The sequence below is a fragment of the Ascaphus truei genome, chromosome 8 (assembly GCF_040206685.1).
Source record: "Ascaphus truei isolate aAscTru1 chromosome 8, aAscTru1.hap1, whole genome shotgun sequence".
Classification (NCBI taxonomy): Eukaryota; Metazoa; Chordata; class Amphibia; order Anura; family Ascaphidae; genus Ascaphus; species Ascaphus truei.
In genome coordinates this window covers 68978446-68994077 of record NC_134490.1, presented here as the reverse complement: position 1 = coordinate 68994077, position 15632 = coordinate 68978446, and the positions used below count along the sequence as shown (strand labels likewise).

Sequence of the window (15632 nt, the reverse complement as noted above, 5' to 3'; positions counted from 1 at the left end):
GGGACTTTGAGGACTGGAGTTGAGCGCCCCTGCTTTAAGGACTGCAAAACGGCCCCATCACCAACAGCTGTTCAAGAATGTAATTGTAAAAACTCTTCAACGTATTTGTATACCATGCAAATGATTAGAAAGAAAATGCTTATTTTAATGTACTTTGATATCTTCTTTTTTTTTTTTTTTAATCGGTTCATTAACCTATGTGACGATCACATATGAATCTTGTCATACTATGGTCTACCCATTTCAAAAGGTGAGGACCATGGCCAAGATACATCAAGCCGCAATGCATGCAAGTCGGTTACTGCCAGATCAGGGTGGGATACCCACATCACGGTTTGATGGCTCCCAGCCCATGTGTTTCGGGGGCCTGCTTAATGAGATTTGGCAACACATTTTAAAACTTGCAGTTACTTAAGATTGTAATCCTTCTTCCTATATTAGGTATCCAACAGTGCCATGTTCAACAGGTATATTTTGAACATATCTAAATTATATCTGGAGACAAAAGAAGGATGTCATTGGAACAGGATTTACTTTTGAAGCGGAGATCCCAGATTACACACCATTACTTTTTAGTTGTGTTGTGGGTGGAACATTTTCAATCCAGTTCAAAAATTACTTGTTTTTCAACAAAAATATTGGAATGATTTCATCCATATAACTTTAGTTTTCCTTCTCCAATAGAGTAAAATATACAAACGTCTTGATCACATCTTGTTTTTTCATTTAGCTGCAAAAAAAATATCCAACCCCCTGAGAATGGCCAACAAGCCAATATTAACGAAGGTATTACATAATATTGTGTACTATCTGCAGTTTTTAAAATAGTTTTGAATTAAGAAATCCCATCTCCATGAATATTGCAGAGTAAAGTTGTAAACTTTGTGGCTTAGTGGTATGTTCATTCATTTATATCATACAAATGTTCTTTTAGTATGCGGTTAATAACAAAAACAAGGGGTATGAGTCATTGAGTGATACATATACTTAGTAGAAAAAAAAGTTATATCTATGGCGCTCTGCACTAGTGTATAGTCAATAGATCTATAAGAGGGGATACTCGTTAATCTATCCAACGCTTGATGCCTTCTTGCCTTTGGTAAGCAGGTACCCCCACCTGAGTTGGAGTGTCCTTATTGAACCCTTTTATATGTATTTTTATATATGATATGTCATAATTAAATGTGTTTGCATTATTCATTGTCACCTGTTGATCTCAGCGTTTGTTTAGTGTTAGGTGTGTGTTACATGTTGTTTGCAGCAGTATTATGCTATGATCTTTGATTTTCTTTTTTCTATGTACCCTTTCATCACGTGGAGCACCTTTATGGACGGATCAATACCGTGATACTGGTTGTATAAATCTGTTTATTATTATTATTCATCTAATATTGACTATACACTAGTGCAGAGCGCCATAGATATAACTTTTTTTTCTACTTATAACCCTGACCCCTGGTCAGGTGATAGATCAAAGGCAGCCAGCCTATTTGTTGGATATAGCGCTACCTATTTTTTTCGTTTCACATATATACTTAACCGCATCATAAAAATAAATATAAAAGTAAAAAATATTACTGTATCCAATTAGAACATGAACTTTAAAGTTGGCTACATACATATACAACATTGACCAAAAGTACAAAGTTGCTCTGTACGGACTGCACTACAAGTTGAAGATCATAAGCACCATTTGGGATTCGTTTTGGGGAGGGGGCTGTGGAATGTTTACCACAAGTCAACCAGTACACGAGGAAAGATCTAAAGGTTCGGGTGGACAACTCAGAACCATTTTATCAGATTTATCCAGTAGTTTTATCCCTCCCATGGATTGGTTTGTCTCTTTCTACTTCCTTCACCAACATTATTTCATCCACAGTTAGGGAAATGGTTGGTGTAGCTGCATGTTCATGAAGGCTTCCAACAATAACCGCCACCAACATCATCATCATACACATTGTGAGTTTGGAGAAGGTGGTCCACATTTACCTAGCAGTCTTCGCCATGAGACACTGAGCTCTGGTTTACAGCTCATTGACTTGAATGTGCTGTAAGGTATCTTGGGAAAAGACGGCTTGGTAAATATGGGCCTTAATCTCGTTGCTGTTAAACATGCTGGGTTGAACAGTTTAAAGTTATGTCGTCGGAGTAAAAATCGACACATGATTATGCAGGAGGACGACTGTACCGACAAGACGGCTTCTCACTCCAGAAATAGGTGACATTATAAAAGTCAATGTTGAATATGAAGGTTAAAAACATTATCTAGGTTTCTTCAGTAATAAACCATCAAAAGCATGCCTTTCTTTCAACTCACAGTAAAAAGCCAGCACAGTAGCTTAAGATGATGAAATCAAACCCCGCTCTTGCTTCCTAAAAAGATCTTGAAGTAGATCAGCTCTTCCCTCTTGCTGCTGCTGTGATGTGAAGGTACCCCTCCTCCACCAATAACCGTCGTAAGAAGACTCCAAACGTCAGGTGTAAATGAAAAATTAAACACAGAAGCGCACCAAGGGTCAAGATTTATGTAATAACAATAAAATAAATAACATGTAAAACCTAACATATAAGAACATATAGGTCCAGTAGATCAGTGCACAGGTAATCAGTTCGAATTGGTTCCTGGGCGAAGGGGGTAGGTGCTGAGACTCACAGATCAGTCCCGCGCGCTGGGGCTGGCTTGCTCGGCACCACGCTGTTGTTACTTCCGGGTTGCGGCTTCTCGCAGGACCCGTGTATAGTAGTCCACCACAATCGCCGGTATTCCAACACACATCCCACTCGAGCGAGGAGAAGGAAATGTCTCTAACTTCTTGTTGGAGGGCTGGAACTTGTTCAACCAAAGGTCTGGATACCAGTGTGCACTGTGTGAACTCCGCGCGGGACTGATCTGTGAGTCTCAGCACCTACCCCCTGCGCCCAGGAACCAATTCGAACTGATTACCTGTGCACTGATCTACTGGACCTATATATTCTTATATGTAAGTTTTTACATGTTATTTATTTTATTGTTATTACATAAATCTTGACCCTTGGTGCGCTTCTGTGTTTATTTTTCATTTACAGTAGCTTAAGAGTTGAGTTTTACACATCTTTTTTGACAAAATAAAGTTTTAAAAAAAATTGTCGAGGCAGGTTATTAATTTCATTAATCTGGGCAAACCATTAAATCCTGTGAGTTGTCTCTCATATAGTTTTGATATCTCGAGAGGGTGTGTCCTGTGGCAGGGACTGCCGGTGAGACTTAACCATTTGCAGGCGCTTTCCACGCAGTGTAAAATGGGACCAAGTAAAGAGCTGGAGAAGAGCACAAGTTATTGGAATGAAGACAAGAAGGTAAAAACATCCCTGACGGAGTGTAGCAGTCAATATTCTGCCAGAACCCTGCTGCGGTTCAGCACTGACATTATTCATTGCATCCCGCTGAAAGATGTCAAATCCTATAGTAAAAAGGGAGAGGAGGTTACAAAAGACAAAAATATACGAGGCAGTATATACATAAGGAATACAGGAAGAAGAAAAAATTAATAAAGAATCCCCATATTTAATGATATCCCAGCTTCAGCACACTTCGCTCAATCAGTGGCTCAGTTGAAGACTGAGCCAACTGTGCTGAAGCAGGGATATCCTTAAAACCTGATCTGTTCAGGGGTCCTGAGCACCCCTGATGTAGACTACTCAAAAAAAAGTAAACAATACAAGTTGTGGTATAATATACTTTACATCAGCTTAAACGGCAATAGTTTAATTGTACGCCTATCAAAGATTACGGATTGATCGGGTTTGTTTTTATATATAGTGCCTAAAACAAAAGCATTTACCTGTATAAACACAAAGTAACCATGTGCCAACTAGAGGAGCAAACGTCTGCCCGGGCTTGGTCACCAAGGCCACCATCCCAAATAACAGAGCCGAGGCGGCTTGTTTTCTGCTGTTCAACACAAAATCTTCATCCACCAGATCAGTGACCACCAGGTTCAGTAGCTTGCATGTACCCTCCGTGAACACCCGGTTACTGCAACAGGGCAAAAATGGTGTTATATTCTTCTATGGTTCAGACACCCATCAGTGGAACCAAAATACAAATCTTCCCATTGTGCATGACTATATGTCCAAGTCCTTTCCATCCCTGAAGAAGCAAAGAAGGGCGAGTCACCATGTTGGTGCTTTCTTCCATGTAGTAACAAAGCAGGGAGAGGGAGTAAGGGGTATGATACCTTTTATTGGACCAACAAATAGTTGAAGTTTTCGACCTCTCATGGTCCTTCATCAGGTTCCAATGAAGATCACCTGATGAAGGACCTTGAGAGGTTCGAAAGCTTGTAACATATCAACTACTCGTTGGTCCAATAAAAGGTATCATACCCCCTACTCCCTCTCCCTCCTTTGTTACTACATATATAAAGAAGAAACCAATGGGTTGTACATGATCTACAAAGACACCTTCTGTAAACATGTTAGTCAAACTCAAATACAATGAAAGCAGCAGCACTTTTTGGCAATAAAAAACGAATGTAGTTCACTGACATCATTACAAAACGCTACACTAACATTTCGGTCCAATGCAGTTGACATTTGTCAACTCACCAAAACATTAGCACTCTATACTAATAATTTGATTGAGCTACATTAAATGATTTTACTTGCATAGGATTGCTGCTGCCATTGTTACATTGTATGCGTTAAAGTATCCGAGCAATAATCTTATACACACACATAGACTTGTTTTAAATTAATCCAAAAACAACTATTTGTTCTCTGTGTGTAGGGATTTGGAAGTGTCAATAATACTGCAAATGTTCTGCAGTTCCCATTGCGTGGTCTGCTTTATTTATAGCAGGACCACACATTCTGATGCTCATCAATGCATCCCAGAAACATTGAGAACATACTAACCTGGCTATAAAGATACAAAGCAGGTATATCTGGTCAGGTCCTGCTATAAGCATTACCACACTGAGGACCAACTTCAGGATAAACAACCATCGGACAACACTGTAAACACCATATTTTTGGCACATGGACAAGAAGTACATGTTATTTAGATGCGGGGCTATGTAAGAAATACCTGAGAAGAGAAGAAAAACACATTAGATAAACATGTCAGCTGTTAAATATACAGATGTAATGCAATCACCAACACTCAACAGATACACAAGAATCTATATTACACTTGGCAATGGTTAAAAAAAAAACACACAAAAGCCTACATTTTTATGCCGTGTCTTGCTGCCTGTCAGTGGAACAAACCTCTTCGTGACAAAAGCAAAAAGTTCTTTAAAGTGAGTTTTCAAATGAAAAAGACAGGATTAAAAAATGAATCTATCCTTAATAAGCGGTCGGTTTATTAAGCTAGGCTCATAAATAGTGTTTAATTAGTCTTCGACTGAGTCACTGATTGAGCCACCGGTACTGAAGTAAGGTTATCCTGAAAACCTGACCTGTTGGTGGCCCTTGAGGACTGGAGTTGCCCACCCCCGGAATAACGCCATATGTTCATAAAATGACAGGGAAGGGGGCAAAAACAGAATGAAACTGGTTTACTTACCGAGGAGGAATGATCCAGTAGACAGTGAGATTCTGTCAGACAGCAAGTGATCCAGGAAGAGGGGGAAAAAGTTACTGTTGAAGTGGCAGTGAAAAACCTGAAAAATAACACAGCTAATCACTTCTGCAGTCCTCAAAACCTCAGTCCGCCCGTCACTTACAAACATGACTTGAACGCTCTTACACAGCACACTCCCTCCTGCATTGAGAGCTAGCGAGCCTAAGAAGCCATGAATACAAACATAACCAGTAGTGTGAGTAAACACTGCAGGGATTCAATTGCAAAGAGCAGTCAAAAATACCCAGATAACACTGTTATGGATACAGTACACTAATGAGCTTGTGTAACACCATCCTATTTGATTTTGTTTTATTGAGATAGCCACATTTGAATGACGTACACGAGAATATCCAGAGCACACGAGTCAATGCATCCCAAAAATATATGGTAGAATATTACATATTCAAAAAACTGAATTCCACGTTTCAGTCAACAAGGACCTTCGTCTGAGAATTTAATGAAGTACAGATTGTACACAACTATTCTACACTTGACAGAGTGAACTGTTTTTCTATGAAGTGTTCATTGGAAATTGTTACAGAGAGTGAGGAGAGAGACACACTCTCCAATGGTCTTTCAAAAAGAGAACATTTATTACAGTGTGATCAAGGTTTCGGGTCCGCTTGCGTATGCACTGCAATAAATGTTCTATTTTTGAGAGACCACTGGAGAGTGACTCTGTATCGTGGGTGGATCCGTGAGCAGCAGGACTACTTCTGCTTAGCACCTGTGGTGTCTACATCTGGTTCCGTGAGGTCCACCGTTACTCGGACCATTGGAAATTGTTGCCATTGTGTGTTGACTCCCGAGGTCTCTCCAAAGTATGATTATTCAATTCAAGGCCTTCCTAATACTGCTTAACACGTAATCACCTCAGCAGCAACTGCAGTTTCTTTTGTTTATTGTTCTTCCTGGATGAAGTGCAACTTTATATATGAATTTATTTATATTAAAACTCAACTGGTGAGGCTTAAAAAATTCTAAAACAAAAAAAAAACCGCCTGAAATATTTATTAAGGATTTATCAGTTACACGGGATACATTATCAGTATGGTGCATCTCTGTGGATGGATTAACCCAATGATAATGTTGAAGCTTGGGAACAAAATACATTTCATGAATAAGCTTTTAACATGCACACTGCAGATTTATACAGCTACTGGCATCACTAATCATATTTGTTAAGCCTGCTATTATTCATAAGAGGGGAGACCGTGGTGTGGTTTACAAGCTTATAATGCTTTGGCCTAAGAATTTAACTAAATGACCCTCACTTCTGAAAAGAAAAACAGATAAGTATTTAACTATATAATTTGTCATATTGGATTGGGGCTTTGTCTTTTGTTGTATACATGAGGTCACAATCTCAATAGTACTCCTTTTCACACAAATATATATGGTGTGGTGGGTTTCGGCTCTGAGCTTGCAGGGATAGTGTGTGTGTGCTATTATTCAAAACAAGAAGTAGGTGAAATATGAATCAGAATATGAAAGATGGATACCCTCGAAATAAAGAGACACTATTGAAATGTAGATTTTATCCGGATGTCTGGCAGGGAGGTTCTGAGCCCTAGTGAACTCTGCACCTCAATATTCAGGATAAAAAGTGTTCAACTTACTTGTACCAAATTCATACTGACGAACCAGAGGAAATTCCGGTGTCTAGACAGCTGTTTGAGGTATTCCGTCAGAGTGATCCTTTTCTCTGGAGGGACGGATGGTTGATTAACATAAAGTCTAGGAAGAAGAAAATACAAAACTGGTTTTTATATTTTCGCTACCTCAGCAACAACAAAATGCAACTTTATTACAGTTCCTAGCTGAAAACGCCTGCTCTTTGGAAGCGTTTTAGTGCTGCAAGAAATCTACTAATCTGAAAGGTTTTGTCATCCTACTGATTAATCTCCTTCACGTTATTGTATTGTAGTAACAGAGGAGGGTTACGGAGTAGGTATGATACCTTTTATTGGACCCACAACTAGTTGATATGTTACAAGCTTTCGAACCTCTCAAGGTCTTTCATCGGGAGCCCCGAGAGGTTCGAAAGTTTGTAACATCTCAACTACGTGTTGATCCAATAAAAAGGCGTCATACCCCCTACTCCCTCACCCTCCTCTGTTACTACATGGAAGAAAGGACCAACACGGCGACCCACCCTTCTTTGCCTGTCGTATTGCGTCCCACGCTACATTTTATAATGGGATTCTGCATTGGGTATAGATGCTGTGGAAAGCCGGAGCTATCACTTCTATACTGTAAAAAGACATGATAGTGGTGAGAGAAGATACAGTTTATAACCAATTGTGAAGTTGTCTGAATGTTATCAGACAACTGTAGTTCCAAAGCAGAATACAGGCCAGGCTTTACCATTGTTGCTAATAAGAAGCATATAAATCTAACAAACAAATAATTCACCTTTTTGCCAGTCTTGGTATGTAGTAATCCACTTATGCCCTAATGAGCCTTTGTGAGCTGTGTAAATGTGTATATTGCAATGGTAATGTAAGCAGGATGTCGCTCTAAATGACACCACAGTTAATTTATACAAAAACCCTTTACATTTTTTAAAGATTTGTGGTGATTTAAAAATGCTTTTTGCTGGAAACCTGATGTTTTTAAGCCTTATAGATGCCACTTGTACGACTTTCCTATAAAGCACTGCTCCTACTGCCAATTCCTTTACTCCCCCAACAAATGTCAAACTAGCGGCTCAATGAGTAAAGACTCCCGGCAAGTCACTTTATCTCCCTGTGCCTCGGGCACCAAAAACTAATTGTAAACTCATCGGGACGGGGACTGTGTCTGAAACATTCCTATGTGCTGCGTACCAGCGCTATACTGTCATTGTGACGCGCTTTGAGTCCCCTTGGGAGAAATGCGCTATGCGAAACAAAGTTAATAAGTAAATATAAATTAGTACAAGGCCGTTGGACGCAGAACATAAAAAGTACTGTTGTGCAACTCAACACAAACAGAAGCTTGCCTGGTCACATTGCATGTATTTCAAGTATGAGGGGAAAGTCGTTACGGGAATCAAAGCATAACTTATTCATATACTGTACAACAAGGTCAAGTTTAGCTTTGCTCTTCGGGTATGTATGACTGACCTTGTAACCTGTAGCTCAAAAAAACACTTCCTGGTCTTTAGCAGCGCACACATTATTCTTATGATGATGTTCTGAAGTAGGGGTGCTCAATTCCAGTCCTCAAGCCCTCCAACAGATTTTTAGGGTATCCCAGCTTCAGCACAGGTGGCTCAATCAGTCCCTGCTTCAGCACAGGTGGCTCAATCAGAAGCTCAGTCTTCGACTTAGCCTCTGATTGAACCACCTGTGCTGACGCTGGGATATCCTGAAAACCCGACTTGTTGGGGGAGGGGGGGAGAAGGGGTGGCTTGAGGACTGGAGTTGAGCACCCTTGTTCTGAATGATTGTGTACATCAGAAACCCTGCAGTGCCCTTGTTGTGGAGCGTCGCCCATCTCCCCTATTTCATGTAAGAATGTTCTATTATGGAAACCGCATGGCAGAGAATGAATATGGTTGTGTCTATGTGTTTAAGTCACTCATGCATTCTTATTTTCTTTCTGCACCAAACAAAGAAAGTGATCCTCTATATAACACTATACATGTGTTACACAACTCGTCCTTTGGCTTTGTGCCAACGCCTCATTTGTCCCCATGTTGATAGAGTTAGAGACTACTCAATAGTAACCCATGGTCAACCCCTTCAACGCAACGCAACACATCACACTGTGGGACACGGCACTGCAACAATCAAATGGCTTCACATTTCTTTGCCATGCAAATGCTTGTTATATCAGAAATCTGGGGTCAAAGGTTCACCTACTCTTTCAATATGGAGTCCTGGTCATAACCGACTCTCGCCTTGGTCTCAAATCGTTGTCTGAGCAGCCATGTAGACACTGTAAACCCGAAAGCAGAGCAGGCTGCCAGGAGCACACAAAATATCCGAAAGGAGAAAAAGTCATCCTTGTTCCACACTGCGTAAGATGCAAAGACTGACAGGGATCCGATGGCGCTGAAAAGTGAGCAATGGAAGTTCAGGCTCGTTCTCTCGTTTGCGGACACGGCGAGGTCCGCGAGCAAGGCGTTGTGATTGAGATCGACCATGGTGAGGAAGCTGTCGTAGAGGCACAGGCAGATGAGGAACTGTAAGCCAGGGTGAGCCCAGGCAACCCAAAAGGCCAAGAAAGAAAGAGCAAACAAGGGTCCATTTCGGCTCAAAGCTTTGAGTCTCTTTAGCACCACTTCTGACGAGGAGATATCTACACCGGACCTGCAGCACGGAAACAATACAACTGTTAACCTTGGTCATTTCCTCTTTTGGTTACCAAAAGAATGATTGAAAGTTCACTAAATGGTGGGTTTCTTGCCCTTTCCAACACAGTTTTTATTTTTTTTCAATCCGATTCTCCATTCAGAATACATGTGTGTGTGTGTGTGTGTGTGTGTGTGTGTGTGTGTGTGTGTGTGTGTGTGTGTGTGTGTGTGTGTGTGTGTGTGTGTGCCCGTGTGCATGTGCGTTGTGACATAGTCCCAGGATAGTGGGCAGCTTTCTGTCTGATTTATAGAAGAAAGTGCAGACTTAGTATGGAGGTGATCCGCTCCACAGATGCAGTCACTAAGGCTGGCGAATAGGAAATCCATACCAGACTTTACAATGGTTCTGGTTTCCCTCACCTGCTCTCCTAATTAAGGAACAGGAATATATTGCAGTGAGGTTTCCTGCTCTAGTCTCTCAATCTTAGAGCCTGGGAGGAAAACTTCTGCTCCCCAGTATCCAGTTTGGGGTAGACGGCCCCCCCACATGTTGGCAGCATCTGAGGATCTAATGGGACGCTGTCCCCATCGGACAGTTAAGGACTCAATGTTATTATACCTGTGTGTTATTTAAAGTTGGTAACTGGCTTAGCCAGCCAATATTACAGATAGGGATATGCATGTGAGTTAGACTCCTGACAGGAGTAGATGTTTCCTTTTATGATTTCTTTTGTTCTTAAAGTGACGGTGTTTAAAATGTTTAGAGTCACTAATGGAGAAATACACCAATGAAGGTTGAGGGCTGAGTGCCTCTTGTGTGTAAGCACACGTGTTTGTCCCCCCTTTTCTACAAATTAAACCCTAGAAGACCGTGTTGCGAAGAGCCGGGGCAATCGGCAGCGCTACATAAAATGGGATATAGAGATTATATAGATAGATAGGAGAGAGAAATATATATATACACACACATCCATATATACACACTGTTAAAATATGAAGTGTCCGGGAGGTTAAAATGGATTAATCAAACCAGAATAAAAAATTAAAAAAAAGAGCTTAGGAAGCAAAATATAGGCCAGATCCACAAAAGGGAGCTAAGCTTTACTCTCATTCGTATGAATGGGAGCCGAGGTCTGCGAAACGTAGCACTCTTATGGATCTGGGCCCATATGAGTTAAACTCATATTATAGGCTTTCCAGGGGGTCACTTCTTTAAGAAAAAACTTTAAACAAACCACTTCAAATACAAATGTGTACATTTTCCTTCAGCAGCTGGACTTACTGTGTGTTAAGGAAAACGCGGTCACTTAGCCATCCAAACAGAGGATCGTTTAGGCTGTTCCATATTAAGAAAATGGTCTGTAATGATAAAGGTCGATTGCTTAAAATACATAATCTTATTCACAAAAAAAACATTTATACTATTCGGGGTGTGCGAGGGGGTCGCTACGCTCTGCACTGTCCCAACAGGACCCAATCAAGTTCCCCACGTCTGCTTCCAATTATCAAGCTGTATACACAGCACCCATTACTCAACTTTGCAGTTGTCTTTCCTGCAGGAATTCTAATTAATACTACATTTATTTTCTGCGGAAGCCGTGCAGAAGGGCCAGGAAACCGGTGTTAGATTAGGGATTTGTTTGCCTCCAAAAAGTGTTCGGTGGGACTACACCTTTAAGCGGAACGTTTATAATAGAAAGCTCCTAAAGTAGAACAAAGAAACAGTTCGCTCCTAGTTTTCTATCCAGGACGGATGTTACAGGAATCAAATGTAACAATATACATAATATCAAAGTGAAACGTTGCCGTCAGGGTCCATCATACCATGGTATCTCGGTTGCTAAAAACAAGGACTTGAGAACAATCGTTCTGACATTCATTATTTTACAGGTTGAACTGGGAAAATTGGAATCATAAAGACGGCGAGTTATAAAGCAGCTCAGTCATATAAATTGTGACCTATTGTATCAAATGTATGGTTTCTTTTTCAATACAGAAAATAATAATAACTGTATTTCACATAGCGCATTTCTCCCAATGGGACGCAAAGCCCTTCACAATTACAGTATAGTGCGCGGTACGCAGCGCATAGGAATGTTACAGACGCAGTCCCTGCCGAGTAGAACTTACAGTCGATGTTTCTGGTGCCTGAGGGACCGGGAGATAAAAGTGACTTGTCCAAAGTCACAAGGAGCCGACACAGGGAATTGAACAATTCTGATTCAACTCCTGGTTCAAACTCAGTGTCATTGCTATTAGAGTCACTGTCATTACTCACTGAGCTACACAGTGACATATAACTATTATAGATGTTAAAGCCATCATTCATTTGGCCATTTTTGTCAGCATTAAGCAAAACAAACCACACTTACAAGGATAAAGTTTTACCAATAGGTCACCCCCCCCATAACATGCCTGTGCTCAATCAATTCATCTTAAAGCCCCTGACGTTGTTTCAATCCTCTCAAACGGAACATGTACAAGGATAAGGTATGGATAATTATACAGAACAAGCCTCTGCTGCGAGGTATGGATATGCCTGTAATTAGCAGCATAGAGACATCACACGCAGGTACAGAGGTCTGGTGATTTTGCATTACAAGGTTAGGGTTTCAGCAAAGGACTATAAATAGTTAGGGGACACACAGCCAGTCTTAAACCTGAACCAGGATCTGAGATCCTTCGTCCCCTGATGTGTATTTGTAGTTTTTTTGTGGCAGTTTTGACAAAGAAATAAAAATCCAAGTATGACCACTTAACTACAGATATGGTCGGGGGGGTCAGGGACGCTGGCGCTAGCCCTGACCCTGCTGCCATTGTGTGTTCACCGGTTTGACTTTTGGACAGCCTGTTCATCACGTTGGAACCTCGGATAAGCTCCAGCCCTCCCCTACCCCCTTAATCCAATTTAAGTACAAAATAAAAATTAAAAGGAGCATACAGAACGGTCTGCTTTAAACAGTGATGGATAAAATACAGTTAATTAGGTTGTTAATATCAATTGATTGATCACTTACAACTAATTCCTTATACCCTTTCCTCTCTATTTCTACCCAGTTTTTTTTCCCTATTCATAATAGCAGCAATACCCCGCTCCCTCACTTCTGGAACTGTGCTATCCCTAGCTCAGGGTCTCCTGGTTCCCACCGTATTTACCTTTTTTAGGTGCTTGTGAAATGATGCTCTGATGATATTGTGGATTTCTATTGGCCCATGAGAGTAAGGCTTGAATGGCGGCCATATTGTTTTCCGAAAAGGGACCAGAAACACTGGGACAGAGACAGAAATGTCTCAGGAACTAAAAATAGCTCTTCATGGAACTCTCCCACCACTCCCCCCCCCAATTGTTTTTGCTTTTGACATTTTTTTAACAGGGTTTGGAACCAGGGGGTCCTCTAGACTGGAATGACACTATTGTCAGCTTTGGGGACCCCCTGGTTCCAGAGATACATACTGGTGAAGTTACCGATGTCACTGCCCATTCAGGAGAAACAAAATGGCTGTCCAAATCTCGCAAGTCCCGCATAGCAACAAGAAGCCACATCATCCGTTGCGGCTTCTTATTGGACGGCCATTTAAATCCCCAGCAGAAACCAGGAAGTAATACCAATAACCTCCCCAGTAAGTAAGTATCTCAGAAACTCCTCAGGAAGTTCCCCTGGTTCTAATTCAGATAACAAAAACAAAGTCGTCAGGGTTGCTGCTTTTATATAGAGCGCTCATTAAATTGGTATTAATAAATGCATTGGCCTCAACCTCTTCCCTATAACCAGGGGAAAAGTTTAAAAGACACACACCGGTATAGGCATAGAGTTTGAATGCAAGACATTCATGTATATACCCTTTCATATCAGACATTTTCACTAACCTCTCCGATCCAGAAGGACATTTTGTCGATCTTGTAAACGGAAACGAAGGTGTTCACGTAGTAAAGTAAGAAAACATTGTGCAGGATGGAAATGAAAAACGACAGCGAGCCGTACAGCACGGCTGTGGGGAGGTGGAGAAGGCGAGCCAGCAGGTCGGAAACCCATGGCGAGGTATTCAGCAGCGCTGGAATTCATCACTGGTCCACCATACCGGCTGCTAACACAAAGTCCCAGCTATTCCTCCTCCTGCAAAACAAAATACAACATGAGAAGTCAGCACACTTGATTTTGAATGATGTTCAGCTGCCATGTGTCTATTTGATTGTGATAACTTCTTGGGTTTCAAAATCAGATGACTCTTCCCCTTGTTCTACTTCCTTGTGCCATTTCTCAACCTGCTACATTCACAGGTTAGAACCCAGAGCTGGAGAGGATGCAATGAAGTCATTAAGAGCCTGGAATGAAAGTGCCCGGCTGTAAATCATACGCCTCGGTTTCTATAGGCTCTTACACAGAGCTGGATGTATGCCTCCGGGAAGCCGGCACAATATGACTAATATTCTGGGAATGTAGAAGTAAAAACCTGTTACACAGGGCTGCCTCATTTCTTGCATGGAAAGAATTATTGTTTCCATATTTAGGCACACTTCATTATATACCAGCTGTTACTCTGGATTCCGAAACTAGATTGGGTTTTTGAGGGGGCAGCAAGGGCATACTTGCAAGAGGAATCCTTGGTCAAAATTTCCAAATGGTGAGGGGCCAAGAAGGATAAGGGCTGGGACCCGCTGCGCCCGGCGGCGCGAGGCGGCTGCACGGGCTTTCCCCACCAGCAGGGAATCCTCCCGAGCCGGTCCCCGGTCACCCCTGACTGCACAGCTCACTACACGCTGTGACGCGTCAGCCACCTGGGGATACAAGAGAATTGTGATCCCTAGCGTTGACGCGTCCCGTGGTGTGGCTGTGAGCCAATGAGGAGGGGAGGCTTCGGGAGGAGGAGAGGCTCCGGGGAGCGGGGAGGAGTGTGGAGGGAAAGCAGCGTGAGTGCCTGTCTGTGTGTGTGTATGTGTGTGTCTGAGTGCCTATCTGTGTTTGTGTATGTGTGTGCCTGAGTGCGTGAGTGCCTGCCTCTGTCTGTGTGTGTGTATGTATGTGTATGAGTGCTGCCTGCCTGCCTGTGTGTGTGTGTGTGAGAGAGAGTGCCTGCGTGTGTGTATGAGTGCCTGCGTGTGTGTATGAGTGGTGTGTGTGTGTGTTGCTTCCATCAGCAGCTCCAGCCCGAGCCCGTGGAGGGAGGGAGGGGGGGGGGGGGGGGAAGTAGCGTGTCCCTCCGCTCAAGCCACGCCCCCCCCTCCCGCTCAAGCCTACCACTCCCGCTCCCTACAGACCGCATATCGCGGTCTGTGTATGTCAGCGCCCCGCCTGTCTGCAGTGCGGGAGCGCTGACGGAGGGAGCGGGGCCTTAGCCTAAGCAGACACATTTCTGCAGGTCGGCCAGCATTCATTTTCCTACAATGTGTCCCCTTTTATCATTTTGCTAGTGCCTCTATACCAGGGGTATCCCACTCCAGTCCTCAAGTGTTACCAACAGGTCAGGTTTTCATACTATCCCTGCTTCAGCACAGGCGGCTCAATCAGTGGTTCAGTCCTTGACTGAGCCACCTATGCTGAACCAGGGATAGCCTAAAAACCTGACCTGTTGGTAACCCTTGAGGACTGGAGTGGGCGTCCCCTGGTCTAAACGGCTTTCCCCTTTTTCCTGGACGAATGTTTCTGCAACATCAGAACACATTCACAACACTGTCACCTAAAAGTAACATGTACACTATTTATTACACAAAGTGACCGTTATCTATTGCAGGCAAATACAACC

At 42.3% G+C, this 15632-nt stretch overlaps 1 protein-coding gene across 1 annotated transcript in view; it reads right to left on the bottom strand.

The window, feature by feature from the left end:
* Positions 1 to 3026: 3026 nt before the first annotated feature.
* SLC68A1 (solute carrier family 68 member 1) overlaps positions 3027 to 15632 on the bottom strand; it is a 13754-nt gene continuing 1148 nt past the window's right edge. The window contains 9 exon segments of the mRNA XM_075612487.1: positions 3027 to 3440; positions 3822 to 4015; positions 4897 to 5068; positions 5549 to 5645; positions 7228 to 7345; positions 9457 to 9906; positions 11173 to 11249; positions 13759 to 13905; positions 13907 to 14005. Coding sequence (XP_075468602.1) covers positions 3187 to 3440; positions 3822 to 4015; positions 4897 to 5068; positions 5549 to 5645; positions 7228 to 7345; positions 9457 to 9906; positions 11173 to 11249; positions 13759 to 13905; positions 13907 to 13954 — 1557 coding nt within the window. The 5' untranslated portion in view covers positions 13955 to 14005 and the 3' untranslated portion in view covers positions 3027 to 3186.